The sequence below is a fragment of the Lactuca virosa genome, chromosome 1, assembly GCF_052849685.1.
Source record: "Lactuca virosa cultivar CGN04683 chromosome 1, Lactuca_virosa_CGN04683_v6, whole genome shotgun sequence".
Classification (NCBI taxonomy): domain Eukaryota; kingdom Viridiplantae; phylum Streptophyta; class Magnoliopsida; order Asterales; family Asteraceae; genus Lactuca; species Lactuca virosa.
In genome coordinates, this window is record NC_136426.1 from 101500631 (window position 1) to 101526336 (window position 25706).

General features: G+C 34.4%; 1 protein-coding gene, 2 long non-coding RNA genes and 1 pseudogene across 4 annotated transcripts; 3 read left to right on the plus strand and 1 right to left on the minus strand.

Moving 5' to 3' along the window:
- Nucleotides 1-4760: 4760 nt before the first annotated feature.
- On the minus strand, nt 4761-5425 carry LOC145105910 (uncharacterized). Its single transcript, XR_013707434.1, has 3 exons — nt 5358-5425; nt 4990-5174; nt 4761-4911 (listed from the first exon to the last, which is right to left on the minus strand). It is a non-coding gene; the product is annotated as an uncharacterized LOC145105910 (long non-coding RNA).
- A 10523-nt stretch (nt 5426-15948) lies between these two features.
- On the plus strand, nt 15949-20527 carry LOC145153682 (putative pectate lyase 4). Its single transcript, XM_079075489.1, has 6 exons — nt 15949-16142; nt 16516-16867; nt 16969-17179; nt 17277-17348; nt 17419-17655; nt 20278-20527. Exons 1-5 carry the CDS (start codon nt 16010-16012, stop codon nt 17632-17634), a joined length of 984 nt encoding a protein of 327 aa, XP_078931615.1. The 5' UTR covers nt 15949-16009; the 3' UTR covers nt 17635-17655; nt 20278-20527.
- A 1559-nt stretch (nt 20528-22086) lies between these two features.
- On the plus strand, nt 22087-24554 carry LOC145118363 (UDP-glucose 4-epimerase-like; annotated as a pseudogene). Its single transcript, XR_013713313.1, has 10 exons — nt 22087-22271; nt 22700-22835; nt 22909-23131; nt 23214-23295; nt 23359-23441; nt 23530-23621; nt 23729-23795; nt 23880-24068; nt 24140-24223; nt 24417-24554. The product of XR_013713313.1 is annotated as a UDP-glucose 4-epimerase-like (transcript).
- A 102-nt stretch (nt 24555-24656) lies between these two features.
- Nucleotides 24657-25199, plus strand: LOC145105913 (uncharacterized). The gene is made up of 2 exons (XR_013707438.1): nt 24657-24842; nt 24921-25199. It is a non-coding gene; the product is annotated as an uncharacterized LOC145105913 (long non-coding RNA).
- The last annotated feature ends 507 nt before the right edge of the window (nt 25200-25706 follow it).

Here is a 25706-nt window from a genome sequence, read left to right on the forward strand (position 1 = left end):
ATTACCACAAAGTGTTTTTGTTCATAAAATTTGATTTTGATGTTATGGTAATGTTGATTCTCATCCAATTAAAACATAATTGTCATAATTTCAAGATTTGTATTAGTTTATATGTATATGCTAATTTCTTGAAGATTGATGATATGAATTATCTTGTTCTTATGAGTTAGTTTAGATTAATAGAAAAATTATGTGATAATTGGTTTTCAATTCAAATTGATCTAAAAGTTGTTCATAATATGAGTTTTTGTAACTTGTCCTCAAGTTATATGAAAAGTCTCATTTATGAATTTTAAAACTCATAAAATTTCCATAAGTTATGAAAATAAAGAGTCTCATTTTTAAATGTTTTAAAGTCTTCCATAACTTGTCCTCAAGTTATGGAACTTGAAGAGTTTTTCCATTAAACTACTTTAAACTCATAAGTTATGGAAACCAAAAGTTTTTGAATTGTTCAAAACTTGCCCTCAAGTTTTGGAATTTGTAAAGTTACCCCCCATGTATACTTTAATTCCAACCCTTAGAATTTTAATAGTTTAAAATTCAACCCTTATACTATTATAATATTATAGGTTTAATATTTATATATATGTATAAGAGTAAGTCAGTCTTACCGTTAGTAGGCCTCATTCACGAAGCCGGTCTATAAGGGGGGGGGGGGTATAAGGTTACTGCCTATAAAATGACAGTTTAATGGGTGTCCACTCTCACCCACCGCTTCCTTGACTGGTGGAGGGTCGTTAGCTGAACGGGTAGGACAGGACATTAATTCTCCCTTCATTAAAAGTATAATGATAAATACTAAGTAACTAAACACTTATAAATTCCCAATCTTAGTTACTTAGGAAAATGTGAAATTGGTGCTAACCCATGAAATTACACTTTGCACCCTGTTAAGTCGTTAGTGGAGCGTGTGTGGTTAACCGGCACACTAATCTGGGACTGACAGTGCGTGGCAAATGGTAGCTTGATGTTAATCATAGATCAATGGAGCGTGTGTGGTTAACCGGCACATTGATTAGGTGGTTGTAACATTAAGTGTACCAAGTTAATTTGCATGGTTATTCACTCCTTGTTTGTGATCCTCGGCATCCCAGTCACAAACTTGAAGGGCACAATCAAGATTTAAACATGCCATTGAATAGTTCAATGAATCTCAAAAGATCTAGGAGTTTCAATTCATTTAAAACCTAATGTTAAATTTCATTTTTCATGGTGGAAATTGGTAAATCGTCATTTACCTACCTTTAAATATTTTATCGCTTGGATTACGGCATCCCTCTTCCAAGTTATAAAATATTGTGTTGGATCCTAGCCTTAATATTTCATATTGGGTGTTATATTAAGGACTTAAATCAACTAAACTTGAATTTCTCCCTCATAGATGTCTAGGTATGACAACTATGGTATTCCTTATCCTTTTGGATAAAGCTTTCCTAATGAAGATGATATCCCAAATGGCAATCAAGGTGAAAGATTAATCCCTTTGTTGTGCATTAATGAGACTGGAAATCATACTTCACCTCCTCCACCTCCTCTAATTGTTCTCCCTGACCCACAAGTTCTTGAAAAGTTCAAGGTCACTCAATCCCTATTGGCAAGCAGTGTCTATATGTACTTACACCTTGGAGATGAAGTCACATTTTGACAAGCTGGGAGAGTTAGGTGTCGAAGTCTCAAGGAAGTTGACTTATACTGGGTTATTCAATCACCTTTCGAGTCATATAGTGAGTTCGTTAAGGACTACTATGTGACAGACCACGACATGACCCTTATCGATCTTACCTATTTGTTTGTTGCTGCTGAATTAGCAATGATTTGGGGCACTGGTAAAGCAAATTTGATTGGAAGACCTACTTCCCAAACTTACATGGACATTGACAATGGAAACGTTGGAAGTCTAGAAAAGTCTTCTCTTCCCAATGGAAAGGGATCGGCCATAGTCAACCCGGTTGACCAAATGGTAAAGAGAAAGGCTAAGTCTGAGATAGTCCCATGTACCATTACTAAAGAGTCCATATGTTTCTATTGCCAAAGGAATGGGCATTGGTTGCGAAGCTTCCTTATTTACCTGAAAGTTCACTAGGATGGTAAAAGTCAAAAATTTGACTATGCTTCAGGTAAAGTCCACTATCTAACTTTATTAAGTTCCTATTTGGAGATTCTTATTACATGATGTGACTAGGTCGCATTTTGATGTTTTGTAGAATCGAAGAAATGAAAGGGAACTTAAAAGAAGAGTAAGCTGATTCTGATCGTGAATAGATGGATTTCGATCGCATGATTCGATGATCAGAATTTTGAGCTGGTGCTTAAGAGTTATGATAGATTGCTTAGGAATAGATAACAACATAGTTTTCATATGTATTTGCATTGTAAGGATAAGTTTTTCCGCAATTTTTTAAAGTAAAAGAAAAATTTTTGATTTTATTTATTTTAAGTATCCTTACAATGGGATTTGTGAAAATTGTTGTTTATATGATTCCATTGATAACAATATTGGAAAATGGATTTGATTCTTTCGTTTGTGGTAGTGTCATAATTTACCAAATAAGGAAAGATTTTCATCACCAAAGTTTTAGTTGGATAGAAACTTGGAATCGTGCAACTTGTATTGTATGATGAATGAGAATTTTCATCTTTGTACATTAAGACTAATTCCTTGTTCACATGTATATGTGAGTCAAGTGAAGGACTAGGGGATCGGGTACACTGGGTGTGCGCTGATCAATATCCACCACAAAAGAACAATAAGGCTATTCGTCATGGTTTACTAAAGTTTAGTAAATATGGTCCTGCTTACAAGTTTAAGTATAATTCTGAAACATTAGAAAAGTTTCAATGTATGGCAGGACGAATGAGAAGAATCAAATTAGGTAGAAAGATAAAAGTTTCTCCAATCTGAAAAGATGGGAGAGTACTTCAATATCATGTTTTATGATCATCCTAATGATTATGAAAAACCATATCACAATTGATCCTTTAAGGACATCTTAGTGCATTTGTTTGACTAAGAAGAGGAATCATGAATTGTTGAAATGGTTAAATCAAAAGATGAATCATACTTCGTTCCAAAAATGAGTCTTAGAGTAATACTCCAAGATTGTAACTCGAGTGACATAATCTTAAGAAAGGTTTAAAACACTTGTCAAATGTAGAGTAAAATGTTTTCTACTATTGTACATTTGAAATTGGTAAGTTGTGATGTCTTGGATAAGACAAGGACCAACTAAGACCAATTGTGTGAAGTGTTTTTCTTGATAAGAATCAGCACTAACTCTTGAATATTTGTTTTGTCAAGGAATGGTTCTTGATAGGGATGAGTTATAAAACCGGAAAACCGGACCGGAACCAGAACCGGTATAACCGGAAAATACTTAAACGGTCCGGGTATTGGGTTTCAAAATTACTCTTATCCGGGTTCCGGGTATTTCGGGTATGGGTCTAACGGGTCCGGTTAATCCGGGTTTTTGAACCGGTTTTGTTTAAAAAACCGGAACCGGGTTTAATGGACCGGGTCCGGGTTTAGTGGGCCGAAGAACCGGATTAGGTTTAATGTGGAATCGGGTATAGGAAACGTGCTTATTGTAGAACCGGAATACGACCGATTTCTTTTCCCGTGTTCATGTACTTGGGTGACTATAATCGACGATCTACTTCTCTGTGATCGGTGACTCGTTTTTTTTAGCTTTCTCTGTGGACGATCGACGACAATTGAGGGCAATCAACAAAAACATTCCCATTTCGTGCTTCAAATCCATCTCAATTGAACTTCAAGTCGACGATCATCAAAACATCAACTTCCATTCATTCCCAATTGAACTTCAAATCAATCTCCTAAAATCAATTAAAGACCAATGGTGGACAATTGGGTAGATAACAATGAATCTACACAAGTAAGTTGTCAAGAATTTTGATTTCATGTGTTATGAAGTTTGTGTTTTTTTACTGTCTTGTGGGAATCACAGTTTGCTATTAGCCTATTACTTTCACTCTTAAGCTTAAGCCATGTAGTTTGAAGTTTGAACTGGAGTCGATAATTGAGTATAAAAACCAGGGCTTGCTTCAGTCAAATGTGTTGCTAGCCTATAGCTTTAATTTGTTATTTAATAGAATTTGAGGATTTCTTCTACAAATGTGTTGCTAGGCTGTTATTGTAGTGCCTAAACTATTTTTTAGTTATTTCTTTTTTCTCCAAGACTAGTAGTGTATTATTGCCCTTTTCTCTTCTAAAGTATTGTCAATTGTATGTTGAGTGTTATGTGTTAACTGTTACTTTTTGTGTTATTTTAATTACTTTTCAATAAAAACTTCTATCAAGTATGTAATGTCTAATGTTCGTATTCCATTTGATTAGGATATGAAGTTATATATAAACAAGACATGTATTCCATTTGCTATGTGAATATCAATTTTGAAACAAACATATTAGCATAAGAACAACTATTATGTTATATATATATATATATATATATATATATATATATATATATATATATATATATATATATATATATTAGCATAAGAACAACTATTTTGTTATTAAGTTGTGTTATTGTATTTTAATTGTGTTTTTATTGTTATCTATTGTAGTTTGATGATGATGAAGTGTTTGTTGACAACACTCAACAAGAAATCAATGAGGAACCAACACAAAAGAGAAAAAGAGTAGGGAAAACAAGGTCCGATTGTTGGAAATCATTTGAGAAGATTTTTATTGATGGAGTTCGGCATGGAAAGTGCAAATGGTGCGAGGGGGACAATGGTTGGGTCCAAGTTCATGGTACCTATTGAACAATTCAAAATCAAAGTCTAATATTCAAAACAATTCAAATCAAAATTCTTAACCAATTAAGAACAAAACAACACTTATTCCTTGACCATCTTGTCGAGTTAACGCATCTTCAATCTCTATACATAAAACAAAAATAAACATATTTAGTATTAAAGAAATGTTACCAAATAAATTAAAAGCACAAAACTTATTACCTAGCTATATTATTCGGATTTTTGGCACACGTACGACAATGTCTATTAAGACTACTTGTACCGTGTCTCGATGGATCGACTTTAAGTGTAGCGAAACAATAATTACACTTTGCTTGCCTTCGTTCAACCTCATCATCTTCTACTACCCACAACATATCAAAATGTAGCCAACATGTGGACCTCTCCTTCAAATTCAAACGCTAAACAAATTAAGTAAAAAAATCTAAGTAGATTTAAAGCTTGTAAAAAAATGAAGTATCAAAGACATAAAACTAATAGATTCAAAACGGAACCTAATTGAAGTATAAAGATGTAAATTAGTCAATTACTTTAAATGCATATTTGCATAAAATTAAAAAGAAACATACTTGAATTGGGCGGTTAGCTTCCATGAATGCTCTTGAAAAGAAAAAACAACTTCAAACCTTCAACTTAGAGAATAATAAGTTAAGTGAAAATGTAGAGATGGAAAGACCTATTTATAATGAGAAGTTGTGAGATGTTGACAAAACATGAAAATTAAAAGATTGCTAATGTCAAAAAAATTGTCTCTTGCTTTTATGTTCCTATTTTCAAAGTTGAAGCCTTGAAGGTCAAAGATGCAAAAAGACAATTTAGTGTGGTTGCCAATAAATAAATAATTAACAATTTAGAATTTTCACATATCTTAAATGAAAACACACAACCCAAAATAAATTAAATCGGAGGTGTTTAAAATAATTATCCAATAGTCAAATACATAAATTGGAGAAGGGAGTTGACGTACTGTACATACTACATACTCTCAAGTTGAAGACAATTATGGCAAAGTAAAGATGAATGACCATTAGGTATTAATTCACGTTGATATAACCAAAGTTTGATATTACAATTAAGAAACTAGCTTGGGTGAGTTAAAGAACGGTCGCTTTTTTTTGTAATATTCACGTTACTTTTTTTTTTTTTTAAAATCAATGTGGTCAATAATGTCAACGTAATTTTTTGTTTATTAAATTTTTTATAACGGTTGAAAGATTATGTGATTGAGGTAATTACAAAAAAAAATCCGGGTTTCCCGGTTCTAAACCCAAATTATCCGGTTCCATCTTACCCACTTTTCTATTTCCGGGTTTTTCGGTTCTAGACCCACTTTACCCGTACCGTACCCGGAACCGAACCCGGAACCGGTTCCTATAATCCGGTCCGGTTTCCGGTTCTAAGAAATCTCGTTAAACGGTTCCGGGTTTTCCGGGTCCGGGTCCATCCGGTCCGTGTTTGGACCCACTTTCATCTCTAGTTCTTGACATGAGAAACATATATGTCAAGAGGTCAGTGGGAGTTTTAAAGATCTTGAAAAAAATTTCAAGAACTAATCAATAATAAAACCTGTTGTTTATCACTAGCACGCGACTTGAGGTTTGTAACCTATCGTGTTGACATATTCTTGATTTTGTGCTCATTCCAGTTAAAGTTGACTACGCATATGAGTTATATGAGTTCTCAATTGTTTGCATAACAACCTGGAAGCAATGGTAGGCCCTTGTGCTGCCGGGTGGCAAGAAAACTAAGATTAAACAAGTTCAGTTCATATGAGTTTGGATTTGTCACTAACCTTGTCTTGTGATTATGGTTATGACAAATTTACATGGATAGGAACACATACACTATAAAAATATAAGTGTCATAAGGTTTCTCTCCGATTCATGAAAAATGATGGCGAGGAAACGCTTTCACTAAGTAGATTTTAAGTAGATAGCAATTGTGATATTTGCATTCTCAAAGTCGTTAGTGGAGCATGTGTGGTTAACCGGAACACTAACATGGACTAGTGAGACCATGCGAGCTATCTAAACATTATGATTACGACATCCCTCTTCGTAATTGTTTAGACACACATGTGAGCTGTCTAAGGAAAGGTGTATGAAATCAGGAAGCTTAGATAAGTTTTATCAAAGCATCTCGTATCATAAATCTGAACTTTGGTAAGAAAGTCAATAAGTATTGATTTCTAGAAGTCCAGCTGATTTCTGGATAAATGTCAAAGCTAGTGGGAGCATAAGTGTTATGCTAACAATGGTTATTATGCTAGTGGGAGCATAATGATTATGGTAAGTGTTGCAACTTAGCAATGTTAATTATAGAAAACAAAAGTTTCAAGTTGCAACGTTGCAGGGTTTGGAAAGTTGTTTTGCTATAATTAAGGGAGAGGAAATTATTCTTCATTCCAATTCTAAAAGCTTAGATTGTGAGTCTTTAATCAAATTTAGTCATGATTACATTATTTGCGTTCTAAAATTCGATTATGATTACGACATCCCTTTTCATAATTTGAATTATGAGAACATGGCAAATAGAAATAGAAATATTATAATAAAAGACTGGTCTAGTATCATGTCTTTATGTGAGACATCATGAATCGTGTCCCATATGCTTTGGATATAGGATCGATTACGTGTGCTATAATATTCATCCGTTCTAATTTTTCCAAATGCCTAGGGCATTAAGAGGGACAAAGGAATAGAACTGGATACGACTAAAATGATTAAGCAATTGTCGAGGACAATCTGAGGTTTACCAAAGATTGGTTGCTCATGGACAGTTGGAAGTATGATGTAAGTTTTGGAAGGACCATATTGACATATTCTAAAAAGAGGCAACTCTTGTTCAGAAGTGATAGTCAAAATGGGAATATGGAATTGTTTCCGTAGGTGGAAGTTATTCATTAAATCTGTGTAAGATTAGAAAACTTAATGCAAGAAAGATGTTCAAAGGAATGTTCTTTGAATGTGAGACTTCGTTTCCATGGAATTGCTCTCCATTGGAATACTTTGTAATGTCTGTTGCCGAGTCTTTATGGCTTTTGTGCATGGTCATTACAAAAGGATCAATGCATATAAGTTTAGAATCTAACAGATTTCAGTAAATGGCAAAGAATCTTGTATTCTTACATTTGCGATAAGGATTTGGAATTGTGAAATGAGTATCATTTGAAATGTTGTCAATTAATCTATTCCACAAACAAAGGACCATAGGTAAACATAGTGTGCATGCTTGGAGCATGGGAAAACTATTGTTTTGATTCAAGTATAAAGTTGATTATTCGAAACATTATACAATGAATAATGAGTAATCAATATGGTGATTAAATAAAAGGTGTTTTATTTACTCTCACAAGTATTGGGGCCATATAGGATTAGTATTATTCTTGTTTTTCACTTTGCATGTTTTGAATTCCAGAATAATTACTTTATTCAAACTCTCCACAGTCAATCATACTTTGGAAGTAGGTATGAATCAAGACTGTCATGAATTGGGCTTGTAGATGTCTAAGGTGTTTAGACATAGCAAAAGTTGCTGCAACATTCATGACTGCTCATAAGTTCTGAGTATTGGATTAAACCCACGCTCACTTGTATCACTTTATGGAATTTATCTCGAGTGATCGTGAGACGGTAATATCATATAAGTCTTCAAACCTAGAGATATGAGTTGTTGACTATGAGTTGGTTGTACATTGATTGTATGAAAACACATCAGTAACTTGATGTTATAAAACGTGCCTTTGTGTATGATTCAACAAGTAGTTAGTACAAGCATATGAGTCGAAGTTTATCCGTTCCTTTTACCCCATGTGGATAAAAGCGATATATGTGGGCCCCTCGATGATTTAGTGATGACAAACGTAAGTGCTCGATCGGGCCTGGACTGATTTGATTTGTTCAACTAGTCGTCATAAATCGGAAATCGGGAAACAACAGATGGACAGAGAGAATGATTATAATCCATGTCTCAGTTCATTTGATATCTAGAATGGAGGAATATATGATCACTTATCTAATGGACATGTCATTGACTAGGTCAGAGTTCGACAGGGGCTTTTAAGAGCTACGATTGCTAGTCGGGTTTTGGAGTCATACTTGCAATAATAGTTTTAGACTTATCCAAGTCGGAGACTGTTGGATTAGATGTCTAAGCCCATAACTATTATTGGTATGTACTCGACCCGAGAGTAGCATGGTCCATTTGGGTTGCATATCATCAGGAGAATTTGTTAGGATGGACTCTTGAGAGAAGGTTATATATGATTTGTTAATATATTGTAAGTTATAATATATTAATATGAAATCATATGTTTTAATTAGTATTGATCAATAATTAATTTGGAATTAATTTAGTGATCAAAGGAGACTAATTAAATCTATGGGGACTAATTATGGTAATTAGTTATATTTATATGTGTTGGGCTTATGATCCATGTTGGACCAAGTTTATGTATGGATACATAAAGAGTTGGGACACATGAACCATGAATCATAACACCCATGGGTATGGATTTGGGTTATACCCACGACCCTTGAAATCCTACATATAAATATGTCCATTCATAGCCAAAAACGTCAAGACTTGTACTTGGAGTTCATGGAGGTGTTTTTGGTGTGGAAGGAATTCTCTCTCAAGTTTCACCTTTGTTCATGATGTGTTGTGACTTCATTTGAGGCTTCCACACTATTGGGGCTAAGATTTTAAGGCCAAATACATCAAGACTTCAAGCTACATAAAAGGTATGTTACTCTAACTAGTATCTTGTATGATATATAACAATTGCATGCTAGTTATAGGCTTGATACCTTGGAAACATCATTGCATGTATAATTAGTGAAAACATAGATCCAAGGTATTTAGGGTTGTATGTGCACCATAGGATGTTGTAGTATATAAAATCCATCAAGGCTCTCCTAGGTTCTCACGCTTCTCTGCCATCTGCTGCTGAAGAACTCCTCATGATACTAGCTATCTACCTCCTGAATATCGTCATATTCACTTAATAGCTGACTCCCATCATCAAGAGTTCCACAAAGCACAAAGCAAGCAGCATTCGGGCATCAAATAACCTCTACCATCACATAAAGCCACTCTAGTTTACAACTCCACTCGCTCTATCCATAACTCAAAAAAGCATCACCGAACTCAGGCAACCCTACCTCTCGTGGGTATCTAACTACTCTCTCACTAGATTCCTCAAATGCACATCTAGGTATCTCTCCTAGATTACTCCTCTACTCAAAGATCTCTCTAAAAGAGTCCTGCTAGGTACTCCTACTCAGCACATACATAGAGCAAATAGCAGATAATATCAATCAATAGCATCCCCTAGGCTAAGGCATCATGAATCAGGCAACTCTAGCTCGAAATTCCTGAAATACCTAGCCTATTCTCTAACATGCAGCTCTAATATCTCATAAGTATCTCATAATGTAAACAAGTAATGGTATTTTGGGAAATCACCGTTCGGGCTCTGACTGATTGTACACACTGCTCCATCTCGTTTTCTCTTAAAAGCTCTTACTCGTTTTAGAAAAATCATTTCTTTTTAGAAAATTTTCTCAAATCCTCAGTTTGAGTCCAAACATACCCGAGAGTACATCCGAATCCCTCAAACCAAGGCTCTGATACCAACTTGTAACACTGTAATTTTCAAATAAAATTTTCATTTTTAAAATCACATAAACTCAATATCACATTTTCCCAAAACCACAAAACGTATAAGTTGTCAAAACACAAATCAACAATGTTTGATAAAATCCCAGAATCCTCAAATTCATGATCTCTAACTGGTGTGTACAATCAAGCCGGCGCCTTCCCGCGATCCTGAAAAGTACCTGAAACACATATCACACAACACGGTAAGCACGAAGCTTAGCGAGTTCCCCAAAATACCACACACAAATAATTAGCCTCTCATGGCTATATCTCAATAAGGACCCTTCGGTCATGTGTCTCGGTGAAGACCCTCCGGTCTCACAGCTCGGGTCGGACCCTCCAGTCTTGTATCTTAGTGAAGACCCTCCGGTCTCACAACTCGGTTTGGACCCTCAGGTCCTAACAATAACAGAATAACTCAATATGGCACAAGAGTAATATACAACATAATCACAAAGACAAAATGCATGATATCACATAACTCGGTATAAGCACATAAGACCCTCCGGTCACATAATGATTACCACTCAGGTAAGTATAGTGAGAAGACTCACCTTGAATGATGAACAACTCCTATAAATGCTGCTGCTGCACACCGGCCTCTAACACTGAGCCAAAACCACAATTAACCCAATTAGGATCTAAGACCAAACCCTCACTCATTAGGTCTAAAGATAGTCCACTAACCGACCCATAAATAACCCAAGCCCATTGGGCCCACCAAGGCCCAATACTAAATGGGCCCTCCCAAGGCCCAATTGAAAGAGCCCCTTTCTAAACTTTACAATATTATTACTCCAAAAATATGTTACATGCATATTCATAAACATATTTTACATATATGGTCTTATTACAAAAGATTGGATACAAACCGACTATTAAGATTTTTACAAAGTTTTATATAATACATAATTTCCCAAGAATTTATACACTAAATACAAAAGCTATAATATTATCTATTCTACATCTTCTACCAGTACAAAACTATACTGGATGCTTATCACCTGCAATAGTTTAAACATTGAGAGGGATAAGCGGGTGACGCTTAGTGAGTTCAATAACAGTTACAATATAACATTATGTCATATACATATCAATATGACAGAAGAAAAGAGGGACAAAGAACAACAAAGGTATTTGTGTATCATATGACAGGCTTTCCATATCAACAAATGATCTGATTCAAAGATTTACAATCAATGAGAAACGACAATTTCAATACTTGATATACATCAATAAGACTTCAGCCCAAGTGGCGCAGAAAATACAATTTCAGAATATCATTTTGCTAGAATACACAGGCTTTCAGCCCTATCTTAGCATTTTGCCAATGCCAAAGTGATGCTTATGACATACACTTCATGGCCAAAGGATACATACTTGTACCCAAGTGATGCTTATGTCATACACTTCGTGGTCTAAGGTATAACTCATTATCATAATAACACGGGAAAACACATTGAATATATAACACATAACATACAATTGTCCCTATATTGAACTCACTGTGAAATAAACGAAGGAATAAATGATAATTTGGGCAGTACTTCGACTCTAAAAATGAATTTTTGTGACGAAACCGGGGATTTTAGTTGAACACCGGATCTTACTCGAGAATAGTTTCGACTAGTAAGATGATTTTCTCGGGAACTTTGGGGCTTCGGAACCTGCTTCGGGTGTCGGGGATGATACTAGGAATTCGGGGGTTAAAAGTAGGCTAGAGAGAGGTTTTAGAGTGAAAGAGATTGAAAAATGGCAACCAAAATACGGGCAGCCTCACATCCTATTTATAGGGGACCGAAGCACCTGATTACGCTGGGCGTAATTCCTTGGTACGCGGGGCGTACTGCCTCGCGCATCTCTTCGCTGGGCGTAACTTCGTACGCTGGGCGTACGAAGTAGATCAGCTCGGACGTGTTAAGCCTACGACACGTGGCACTCATGAGAAGGAGTAGGGAGGGTGACGGACTCCGAATCTCTTACACGAGTACGTTGGGCGTACTTTTATTTATCAAACTTCTAAAATCCATATCGTTTGCATACGAGCTCCATTTTTGACGTTCTTTATATCCACACGTAGGTGGGATGATACTCTACAACTTTAGTTTAGACTCCGTCGGCTAATTTTGACTTTATTTTTAAAGTTATATTTTTAACGGGTCGGGACAGGAAAAGTCCGTTAAAAATTCATAACTTCTTCATCTGACATCCGATTTCGTCTGTCTTTTTACCTTTGTACTACTATTAATGAGATCTTCGATTCTCGTTTAGGTTGTGTTGGCTAAAAATCACTCGATCTTTATTTCGAGTTTTTAGTTGTATACTGCTACACCGAAACTTAGAAAAATCATAACTTCCTCATACGAAGTCAGATTTGGACGTTCTTTTTATGAAAATTCTCGGTTTAATGAATACTACGACTTTCATTTAGATCATAAAGGCTAAAAAGTAGTTTATCAAAAACTCACTTTTTACGTCATACGACGTCGTGCCAGTTCTGTCGCGAAACTTCAAATAGTCATGACCTCTATGTTATAACTCGGATTTCGATGAGGTTTTCGCCTAAATGTTTCTAACGAGATTATTTACAACTTTCAATAATATAACTTTACTTATTTTCAACTTTATATTTTCGTTAATTTCAATAGCTGACATTTGATTGAAATCTCATAAGACTTCCAATACTTTCTGAATGATTCTAAACATAGTTTTACTTCAATTCTAGTAAAAACTATCTGTTAGAACTCAACGCTCAAAATCACATAATATTTCTTAATATTATTCACTTTTAAATTACAAAACATGATAACTGAACGTGTATGTTACACCAGTCCTTAACCTTAAGTCCAAATGGAAAGCCCAACACAAGGGCCCAAGAAATATATATATATATATATATATATATATATATATATATATATATATATATATATATATATATATATATATATAGATTTTGGGCTTGCTGTATTGGAGATTTTGGATTAGAGGAATATATATATATATATATATATATATATATATATATGTATATATTCCTCTAATCCAAAATCTCCAATACAGCAAGCCCAAAATCCAGGTCCAACACTTAAGACCCAATATGAGATTTAGCCCAAAAAGCCCATAGCGAGGTTACGCAGGGCGTACCTCCCTTGGTACGCTCAACGTACGTACAAAGCCTGATCGGGGAAACTAGACCAGTACGCGGGGCGTGCTAAGACTTACGCGAGGCGTAATGCTCAGGTCTAGAAACTCCATTTTCGACTTAATCACTTCAGCCCAAAGCATCCAAACCTCAGGGAAGCTTCATTACAAGCTCCTAACTGATAAAGTTGGCGACTTTATCAGTTTGCATGTCTTAATGGGACCCAATTTCCAAAATAACCATTAAGACTCTCTTAAATCCTCTTAACACATGCATGAAGAAGTCTAGACGACCAAGTTCTCTTTTTGTATGAATCAAGGCAACCCAATACACTAAAAAGGACAGGAGATTTGCTCTGGAGTTCACCAAACTCACAAAGTTCCAATCTTGGGACATAAAACCCTAAAAATGGACCCAAAATAAGAACTAGCACAACAATGAGCAAGTTTCGAACTTTATACCTCTGGAAGATGCACTAACAAGGGTAGAAATCAGATCCACAAGCTAGAAGCAGAAGCTATCCTCTTTCAAGACTCTTTCTTCACCATTAGCTTCACCAAAAACAATCAAATGAGCCACCACACTCACACAAGCCATGGAAACGAGATTAGGGTTTTGAGAGGAGTTGGAGACTGGAAATGGTGGCTGAAAATGAGGCCATCATGTTCCTTAAATAGGGTCACCTCAAAATATTAAGGTTTACATTCTCTGCCTAGTACACCCAGCGTACTAGGTGGTCTCTGCATCCATGCTACGCACATAAGTACGCTGAGCGTACACATACTTACGCCCTGCGTACTCACTTTCCACCCATTTCTCAATAAGGACTAAACTTGCCAGAACATGAAACTATCATAGCTTCTTCGTTATAAGTCTGTTTCCAACGAACCTCATATCTCCGGAAAGGTGGCGAGAAGCCCTACGCTTCTAGTAACTCGTCTCAGCCTCAAGGCTTCCTCATGCCCGGGTTGCAGCCCACGAACCCTAAATCACAGACGATCCGAAACAGGATGTTACATATGCTATAAGTTGGAAGTCAACATTACAACCTACATTTGCCTTGTCTACAACTGAAACAAAATACATGTTAATGAAAAAGGAATAAAGGAATACATATGGTTACATGGTCTCGTTCACAGTCTTGGGTTGAAGGTGGATAAATCCATCTTATTTTGTGACAACTAGAGTGCTTTGTCTTGCAAAGAATTCAGTCTATCATGAAAAGACAAAATATATTGACGTAAGCCTGGATTTCATCTATGATATTTTGGAAGAATGAATGTTCTCTATTCAAAAGATAGATACTAGGGAGAACCTGACTGAGTGTTGATAAATTCGTGCCACAAAGAAGTTCAAGCATTAATGGTTGAGGACAATTTAAGTCAAAGTGGAGATTGTTAATATATGATTTGAAATTTTGGTGAACTAAATAAATAACCCGACTCGAACAAAATAAGAAAACCTAAATGACTTTCGAAGATATAAGTTTTTGGAGTAGGTTGATGGACGATATGCCCGAAGTCGTTTAGTTTTTCTGGATTTACTTGTATAGAGGTTCGACCGTGTTGTTGCTAGGTTTTATGATTATAGGTATTCCTAGTTAAAGATTCCATTGTAATTGCTTTGTAACAATCGAGGATTAGTTCTTCGGTTCTCTGGTTCTTTTTCCGTGGATGTATGTCACATCGATAGGACTATGCTAAATCTCAATGTCGTTTTATCAATTTGTTTTACTTTCTTGCGTGACACGTACTTTGCTTACACTTTATCCTAATTTTCAATTTTGCCAACGTACAAAATTTAAAAGCCACCAATAAAAACTTCACCATGAATTTTTTTTTCTACAAGTAATTTAGACAAAAATTGATTTCTTTTTTTTTTATAATCAAATGAAAAGAACAACCAACTATGTTTTTTTTTTGAAACGGCAAATCTAATCTACTCCTAAACTACACCTTAAATCCACATATGTCCACGACGAGACTTGAACCCTCAACCTCAAGGAGGGAGGGCAACACCGGATACCGCAGGGCAGAAGCCCTTTGGTACAACCAACTATGTATTAAGATAAAAGAAACTTACAAAATTGAGATTTTTCATGAATTTTTGAAATTTTGATGAAAAATTATAAACTAGAACAATTTGATTATCATTTTTTCTTTATTTTATTTTTGTGACACCAATGTGGAAATAGTATCTATCGAAATTACCGTTTTAAGTGTGCGAATCCCGGTGCGTAAAAATTAAACGTTTTTAGTGTTAAAACATACGGCCATTAATGGGGAAGCATTTTCCCAGTGTCCCCCGTCCTCCACCACAAGCGAAACCGTATAAATAGCGACTACAGGTACGGCCTTTCACCATAGAAACGTGCCTCATATCCAACCAAAGTCAACGATCGAGGCGCCTAGAGAAATGGCTCCAGTCTCACTCCCCTACGCTCACTGCGAGAGTAAGTTACGAGCTCTCGCCGGCCAGGCTGAGGGATTCGGCCGCCTTGCTACCGGTGGTCTTCATGGAGCACTCTACTGTGTTACTACTCTGGCAGGTGTATATAAATATATTTACTTTCTTGATTACTCATCAGACGTACACATGCATAATCAGTATCATTCTCTTTTCATATTGATGATGACCATTGATTTGACATGGAAATTAACCCATATTTACTACTGTTATTGTCCTTATTGGTTCGCTTTGACATAATTTAAGTTATGGAATTGTGAATATGTGGTTATTTTGGATGATTCCTGAAAGTTTTGGAAGGAGATCATAAGTTGCCTTTTATGTGCTTATGTACGTGAAATATTTTCTTGCGATGAAAATTAAGTAGCTTAACCAAATTGAGCATACAACTAACACAGTTTAGATCATGTATTGATGAAATAAATGTATATATAAAGGCTTCTGATTTGTTGTAGATGATGGTCCTGGATCACTTCGTGAAGCATGTAGCAAGAAAGAACCTCTGTGGATTGTTTTCGAAATTTCGGGTGAAATCAAGCTGAAATCTTTTCTACCCGTGTCTTCATATAAAACAATCGATGGTCGAGGACAATGGATTAGGATCACTGGCATGGGCCTTAGACTGGCCCAATGTGAACATGTGATTATATGCAATTTAGAGTTTCAAGAAGGCAGAGGACATGATGTCGACGCCATTCAAATCAAACCAAACTCAAAGCATATATGGATTGATCGCTGTAGTCTTAAGGATTATTCAGATGGGCTTGTTGATGTTACTCGAGGAAGCACAGACGTTACTATTTCACGGTAATTAATCAGCTACTTAATTAATTACTCTTTAGTATATTTGTTTGTATTTCACCAACGTACGTTGTAATTTTGTTAATTTTGTTCATGCATGCATGCAGTTGTAAATTTGGGTACCATGACAAGACGATTCTTATTGGAGCAAACGCTGCTCATTGTGATGACAGAAATATCCGTGTTACTATTCACCACTGTCTCTTTGATGGAAGTCGTCAGAGGCTTCCACGTGTTAGGTTTGCCAAAGTACATCTGTACAACAATTACACCAGATATTGGGCGATCTATGCTGTGGGTGCCAGTGTTGATTCAGAGGTTAATTAAATTGCTAACACAACTTTTAGAGATCCTTGTTTGTGTTAATTAGATTGGAAATAATATATATAATAACTTTTTATTCTTCTTCATGCAGATATACTCACAGTGTAATATTTATGAAGCCGGTCGCGATTGCAATGTGGCTTTTAAATATATCCCTGAAAAGGTAATAAATAGAAGTAAAAACCATAATTAACCATGCATATCCATAGGGACTTATGTTGTAAATTATGTAGGCTGGTGACAAAAATGCGCCAACTGCTGGCACCATTGTATCTGAGGGAGACCTATTTTTAGGTGGAACTCAGTCTGGCTTGAAACCTGGGAATTGCTCATTCCGCCCAAGCCAATACTACCAAACATGCACAGTTGAACCTGCAACAATGGAGCTTAAAAAGGCTCTCGAGTGGTTTGCAGGATGGCAACGTGTTCCACGTCCCGGGGATTGGTAGTTTTCCAATCTTGAAAACCAGGTATATGATATGCTTTTGATTATCTTAATGGGTGCAATTAGTTAGGGTTTAGATCAACACACAAATACAGATAACAATTTATATTTTAGTGGGCTATATAATATACAAATTGTACATCATATCCAAATAGCAAGATTTCTTTGTATAATGTCTGTCATGTCCTTCTTGCAATCATCAAATTCCACAGATAATGCAAATTAGAAAAAAAAAAACCCTTAATAAACTAAAGAAAATTGTAATTATCTAACTAACAAGTTGATTGAACCAATGCATCTATGTTTTGTATGTGGTGCAAAATTGAAAAGAAGGGAAAATATTGAAATCTACCTACTAGTTATTCTAATTTATCTAGATTGGTCATGAAAGTTTTTGTTGTACATTTTGGGTTCCTAAAATTTTGTTTTTCCATTCTTTTGGTACATCGTTATTATTAAGGAGTAAGGAATTAAGTAGATTTTTTTTTCTCTGGTTACTAATTAATTTTGTTTTTTACACATTATGACTCTGGAAAAGAAAATATTATTTTCTTATGCTTTTATACAATTTTTGGGCATAGTTACTAATATATTTTTATTTATTATCAATAGTAATTAAATTATAGTATTTTATGATCTATATTTCAAATTCTATAATATCTGTATTACAGTTTATAATATAGAGATAATTAACACAACAATATGTTTACTATATTTGGTAGTGGGTTAAAATACATTTTGTAATTTTATTCTTATTTGAAATTATATATTTTGTTAATTAACCAAGTTTCACATTTATATAATTTATTAAAGAATTAAAAATTCAAAAAACGAGTATTAAACATGTAACCTGTACATTATGACTAACACATAAAATTAAAATGTTGTATCATAATGTATTTCAATTTATTAATGCTGAACTAGAGTTACAAATAAAATGGTGACATAAAATGATGTAATTAAAAATATGTAAATGTACTGAAATACTTTGTGAAAAAAGTTATTTTTACACGATTTTACTGGTAACCATATTATAATTGGTATGCCACTATTCAGTAATGACTTTTTAGTTGTTGCTAATATATATTGGAATACATAAAAGTAATTATTTTTACACCATTTAATTTGTACATCTAGATAAGGGATAGAAATACATTGTGATGAAATAAATAAAAAACATAAATTTATTTATTTATTTATTTATTTATTAAGAGACCTTATGAGTAAAAAAAGGTATCTTTGTCATATTGGAACACAAAAACCCGACTTCAGTGACGCCAAATTATTGTTTAGGGACACATATATCTATATATTGTATATGAAAAAACTTTCATTACCAATCTAAAACATGAAAATAGTTAACTGATAGATTTATTATATTTTTGTTTTTTTTTAACAAGAGACCTGACAAAAAAATCAACAGAAAAGTCGCCCACATTGTTATGCGCATTATCTATCAAATATCACTATTTTACATGCAGAGAGAGAGAGCGCAAAATGTCCATCTACTATAATAAATGGAAGTTTTTTTTTTTCCAGATGTCCTCTTCTCCTTTATTTGGACACATGACATTTTCTAACATTTTTAAATTTTTTATTTTCCATTTGTTATTTTATTGTATTTTTTATTTTATTAAATTAAAATTCCACATTTAATATGTAAGGTAATATATATGTAAGTTATTTATGAGAAAGAGTTTATATATGTAATGTATTCAATACATTAAAGGCTCATTAATTTTAATAATTCAAAAGATTTCTCATTTTTCTTATAAATTCAAACTTTTCAAATTGTTAAAATTTTATATTTAATTTTTTTTAAATAAACTCATGTAATATATGGGTTTCACACCTAGTGTTTAATAAAAAAAATTAATGGTCATCTCTTTCATAAATTTACAGAAATAGTGCCTGCCTAATCAACAATTTGCAGAAAGGGTCCCTGTCTTTCACGAAGTTATAGAAACAGTCCTATATAATAGTGCATTTACATAAATTTCCTTTCTATTTCATAACAATAAAGAACTTGTCCTTATGTTTTACAAAACTATTCAAATAGTTCATGGCTAATAGAGAATTTATGGCCATGGTCTCCATGTTTCACAAAAATTACAAAATATAGGCCTTATATAAGAGGTCATTATAAAAATAGTGTCGGAGATTAATAAATCTACTGCAATGCGCGAGCCATCCCGCTAGTTCCACATATATTGGGCCCTATGTATTGATATTTTTTTTGCAATCTTTTATTTCAAGATATAACCTTAAATGCTTGTAACCACAATATACGAATATCATGCATTTATTTTCTTTTATCATGGATATTGAAAAAAATCCTATAAGTAATTTTAATTATATAAGAGAATTTATGCATATATCTACACATTCTAATGAATTTAAATTCACAGGAAGTAGGTTTAACATAAAACCAAAATAACTCATAAAACAATAAAACGACATAATTTATGTCCAATGTTCATAAACATATATATGTTCAGTTATGAACACAAAAAATTTCATAAATGGATATAGTTATTTTTATGTGGTTCTATGGTTCTATAAATTTTACTTAGTGCTATATTCTTTCTTTTCAAATCACAGTTTAAGCTTTTACTGACGCCTGTTACTATTTATGGCATATGAGCAGGAGCATGGATCGTGATACATGTTGTCGTTGGTACTTGTCTCCTTGTGGCCATGCATTAGACAAAACATATATTGTATGTCACGAAACTTAGAATAAAACATACTATGAACCTTTCCAGATTCAATATTATACATGATATAGTATCCCATAAGTATTAAGTATGTATAATCTGTATGTTATTTTGCGTGTATGTAATTTAATAATGGCATGATGAATGGGAATAAAGCTTCTTTTGAAGCTCTTTGAGCTAGAGTTTTGCTTGTTAATTTGCATGCATTTGTATGTTAGTTTGTGTATGTGAACCCATCTTGTAAGAAAACATAAAACTAGAGTTCAAACACATCGAAATCTTATCAAACTATCTAAGTTGAATCGATTTAAAAAATGTTCATATTACAAGAGTTTATGTCCATGAACGAGTTTAATGTATGGCAAGGTAGGTCCTTTACCCACCTAAAACTTTAAAATTTACTACGAATTATATACTCAAAAATTTTTCGACCCACTTTAAAATTTTTGAAAAACCTATCATATAGTGTCGGAAAAAAGAAGGAAGGAAAAAAGAAGTATAGACTATAGGCAATAGAAGGTGTAACATATTTATGGCAAGAAGGAGTCCCACATCGACTCCAAGAAGAAAGTGGTGGAGGGTTTTCCATTATAAATAGATGTTGTCTTTTTTCAAACTTTCATAATGTAACACTTCTCGCTAGAGCCTGTGAGAAATCATACTTAAAACAAAAATTTAAGTTTCCCAAAAGTTCCATAGTTTATTTGTGCATAAAATCTACTGGTCACGAAATAGTAAACTTTAATTAATTGTGAATACCAGTGAGGTTGTTAACAATCAACATATCAAAACAAGATTCAAGCATAAACTACATTTTGTGGTCTTCGAAAAATCCAAGCTCATACCTAACTCAAGATAGGGCCTTCAATCACTACTAGAAAACAGCCCTTTAATGACGCGCAAACAATGACACACGATGATTTACGATACGCAAAAGCGTGTGCCCTAAAAGTAATGTCATCTCTTCTAAAATTTGAAGGATAGAGGACACGTTTTTGTGTGTGCCCTAAAATTAATGTCCAACAAAAAAAATTAAAAACACGGAGGACACTTATTTAAAAATGGGTGTCGTCTAGAAATGTCGCTTTATATTTTTTTAATGAAAGGCACGTTCTCTTCTTTTGGAGCTGGGGGGAAACGAAAATCCCAAAAGTTTGAAAGGCCGCCATTGTTATCCTCTACCTTATTTCCATCGTTCTTTTCTATCTCTATCTCTCTCTCTCTCTCTCTCTCTCTCTCTCTCTCTCTCTCTCTAATACCCAAAAAAACCCTAATATCATCACCAATCCTATAATTTCTGTTGATTTTATTTAGTTCTGCTATTGATGGGTTGTACAGTCACCGAAAGCGGGCCGACGATATCTTGTCTAATGGTTTCAAACACCTACCTGAGATACTATTGTGTAATTAACGTAATTTTGTTCGGATTAAGAGGTTTCACAGCTACTCGAGTGTTACAACTCAATTGAGGAGTTTCTTTTTCCTTATAAGCCCCCAATTTCTGCTTGATTTATAGAATGTAATTATTGTAATCTACTCGGATGTTGATAAAACCCTACTTCTACTTTTTTTTTGGGTTGGTTAGCTTTAATTATTAACCGACGTTTTTAGCTGCGAAGTAGCTGCCATACGTTTTGTGAAAAAGAAAAAAGATAAAAGAAAAATTGATTGCGGCCCTGATCTACTTTCCTTGGATTTGAAGATCCAAATCAGCTGCCATTTTCTTCCGTGCTGGAGTGATGGCCTGCCTTCATGTTAAATTCAGAGTTCCCCAATATGATCGTGTTTATGCCCCAATCGATCAAAGCTTTTTGGTTTTACAGTGCTCCTCTTCAATTATTTCGGTGTTAGCCAGTCTCCCAGTGGAACACGATATTCGACTTCGAGGTATGCTTATCGGTTGCAATTACATCGATTACCCAGTGTAAGGTTTTTCTGTTTTTGTCTATGTGTGAAGATTTCTTACATGATTTCTCCTTCTGGGGTACAATTACACTGGGGGGTCCTGATGATCTTATGATTATAAGCCTTAATCTTTAGCTTACATATGCATACTTTACGACCTTTAAATTACACAATTCTTGGGGTTTTTTGTTCCTTTGGTCAAATTTTACAGTATAATTGATGTTCTTGATTGGTGTATATAATAATTTTGTGATAGATTCTATGCATATTTTATCTATAATTTAAAAAGCATCATTTACAATGCTTTGATAGTACATTCATGAATATAAACAACAAACACGTCAAAACCCCTAACTAATTACATCAAATATGTTTTCAGGGAGTTGTGTTGGCCACTTAAGATATTTGCAAATATAGAGTAGTAAACGGATTGTGTTGTAATTATAGGTTTGATGTTGTGGTACACTTTGTTGGGCTGAAAGCTGTGGGTGAAAGCGTGTCCCATCCATTCCGTTACTTTGATAATAATTTGATCGGGTCCATCACTATGTACAAAGTCATGGCCAAATACAATTGTAAGAAGGTATGTACCCTGTCTTGTCTTTCACACTGATCTTGGATTCAAGATATATTTACCTAATTTTAAATGTTGGCAGTTGGTATTCTCTTCATCTGCAACTGTTTATGGACAGCCGAAGAAAATTCCATGTGTTGAGGACTTTGAACTCAAGGCAATGAACCCATGAGAGTGGGAAACTTGGTGAAGATCCGATTGGGATCCCAAATAATCTGATGCCTTACATACAACAAGTAGCTATTGGAAGATTACCAGAGTTGAATGTTTATGGTCATGATTACCCCACAAAGGATGGCAGTGCTGTATGTATCTATTTATCGTTGGTAATTGTTAATTGCTATAGCTTACTACTTCCATTCCATTGATTTTTCTTAATCTTTACAGATCTGGGATTACATCCATGTGATGGATTTGGCTGATGGCCATGTTGCAGCACTTAAAAAGCTTTTCACAAAACAGGATATAGGTGAGAGAAAAAGTCACTAGTTATATTTCATTTATTGTTTTGCTGACGTGGATTGTTGTTTAGGTTGTTTTGCCTGCAACCTGGGGACCGGTAGGGGGACCTCTGTGCTTGAAATGGTGACTGCGTTTGAGAAAGCATCTGGAAAGGTTGTTCCGGTTTTTATATATAAATACATTTGTACATGACTAGGAAGGAATATTAATTTGTACAATTATTATGAAATCACATTTTTAGAAAATCCCCATTAAACCGTGTCCAAGAAGGGCTGGAGATGCTACAGAAGTTTATGCGTCGACTGATAAAGTTGCAAAAGAGCTTAATTGGAAGTAATTTCTTTTCTCTAAATTGTGCCACATTGCATAAATGAAAGTGATAGAATCAGATAATTGCTTAAGAGATTGAGAATGTGTTTGTTTTTTTTATACTATTACAGGTGACACAGGGTACTTCTAGGACCGAACAACCAGTATCTCCCTAAAATTGTTTCTGTATTTGCTGAGGTTAGTTGTTTTGTTTTTTTTGGAAAGTTAATAGAGGGCAAAGTTGTCATTTCAGATGCTTACTAATGTTGATTTTTTTGGAAGGAATGAAATCTATGATTGGAGTTGAACTCCAGGGGAATTGGAATCTGAAGAAATTGTATTTTGTCATGTCTTTGGTTTGGCAAGAAATGGAATAGAATTCATAAAAGTCTCAATTGACTTTAAATGGAATGGAATTCAATAATTAAAAACTGAATAATTTTTCAGGAAATGGAATAGAATCCATCAAAGGTACTTAGACACTCAACTCTTTTTTTTCTAGGGACAAAGTCGTATTTTTTATACTTTTCCTTTCCATGTAGGCTGTTGCAAGAGTCTGGAGAGATGGGCAGAAGAAGAGAGTATACATCTATAGGTTTTTTAGCACTGGAACTATTGAAGAAAAGGTAACGGATAAATTACAAATATTTCTACTGTTTTTGCTTTTTATATTATCAGTTTAGTTAAGCAAAGGGAAAAATTTATTCAAAAAACACCAGCTAAGTAACATTCAGGTATTTCAGTATTTGTTACTTCTTTTTGAACATATACAAATGCTTCTTGATGAATAATAATAAATATCACACCTCATGAATTCAGTGGACAAATCTCTCTACTGGGGATCTACGGGATCTATTTACATTTCATGAGAATGCAAGGCAAGTTTACTTTTTATAAACTGTATTCTTCATGCATTGGAGGTGTGTGTGGCATTTGATTCAGGTAAAGATATATAAAAAATATATATCCGGCTTATATTTTAACAAGACATTAACAATAATGGTAATATTGGTTTTATAATGTTGTTATAGAATGATTTGGTGCACGGACGGGGTTTGGATTTTGCACTTCGACGATGTGTAAAGGTTAGTCAATCAATTATATTTTCTTTTGACTTCTAAAATTAACTTCAAATTAAAATCTCAAAAAAAATTTGTTTTGATGTGACTGCCTACACACGAGAAAATCGGGGTAGTTGATTCACAGTCGATCATTCATCAAGTGGTCCCCTCACTCGGGAGCCAGGTGAGACCAACCCCACCCCATGTTATATTAAAATGAAAATAGAATGGTATAATTAAAAGTAGAATGTTGTTGATTCAGGGTAAGTCTGAGAATGGTGAAGCTCCATGGAAGGGGGTAAGAGATAGATGCAGAAGTGAGTGGGCATTGTTCCAAGATCGACTTGCAAATGCAGATAAAGCTTACTTCAAACAGATTGGAAGGGACTAAAATACACACACACATACGTACGTCATTGGTTTTTTTTCTTGAAACTCAATGTTGCTATTTTTTTTATTCAATTTAAATTGTTGTAGTTATCACTTTAGCTGTATCTGTAGTGTTGTCGTTGGAATTTTGATGCAAAGTGCATTGCCTTTATGTGTTAGCCCGTAAAGTATATGGTATTTTATTTCTATTATGAGACATTAAATCTGTTTGAAGTAAGCTTTATCTGCATTTGTAAGTCAATCTTGGAACAATGCCCACTCACTTCTGCATCTATCTCTTACCCCCTTCCATGGAGCCTCACCATTCTCAGACTTACCCTGAATCAACAACATTCTACTCTTAATTATACCATTCTATTTTCATTTTAATATAACATGGGGTGGGGTTGGTCTCACCTGGCTCCCGAGTGAGGGGACCACTTGATGAATGATCGACTGTGAATCAACTACCCCGATTTTCTCGTGTGTAGGCAGTCACATTAAAACAATTTTTTTTTGAGATTTTAATTTGAAGTTAATTTTAGAAGTCAGAAGAAAATATAATTGATTGACTGACCTTTACACATCGTCGAAGTGCAAAATCCAAACCCCGTCCGTGCACCAAATCATTCTATGACAACATTATAAAACCAATATTACCATTATTGTTAATGTCTTG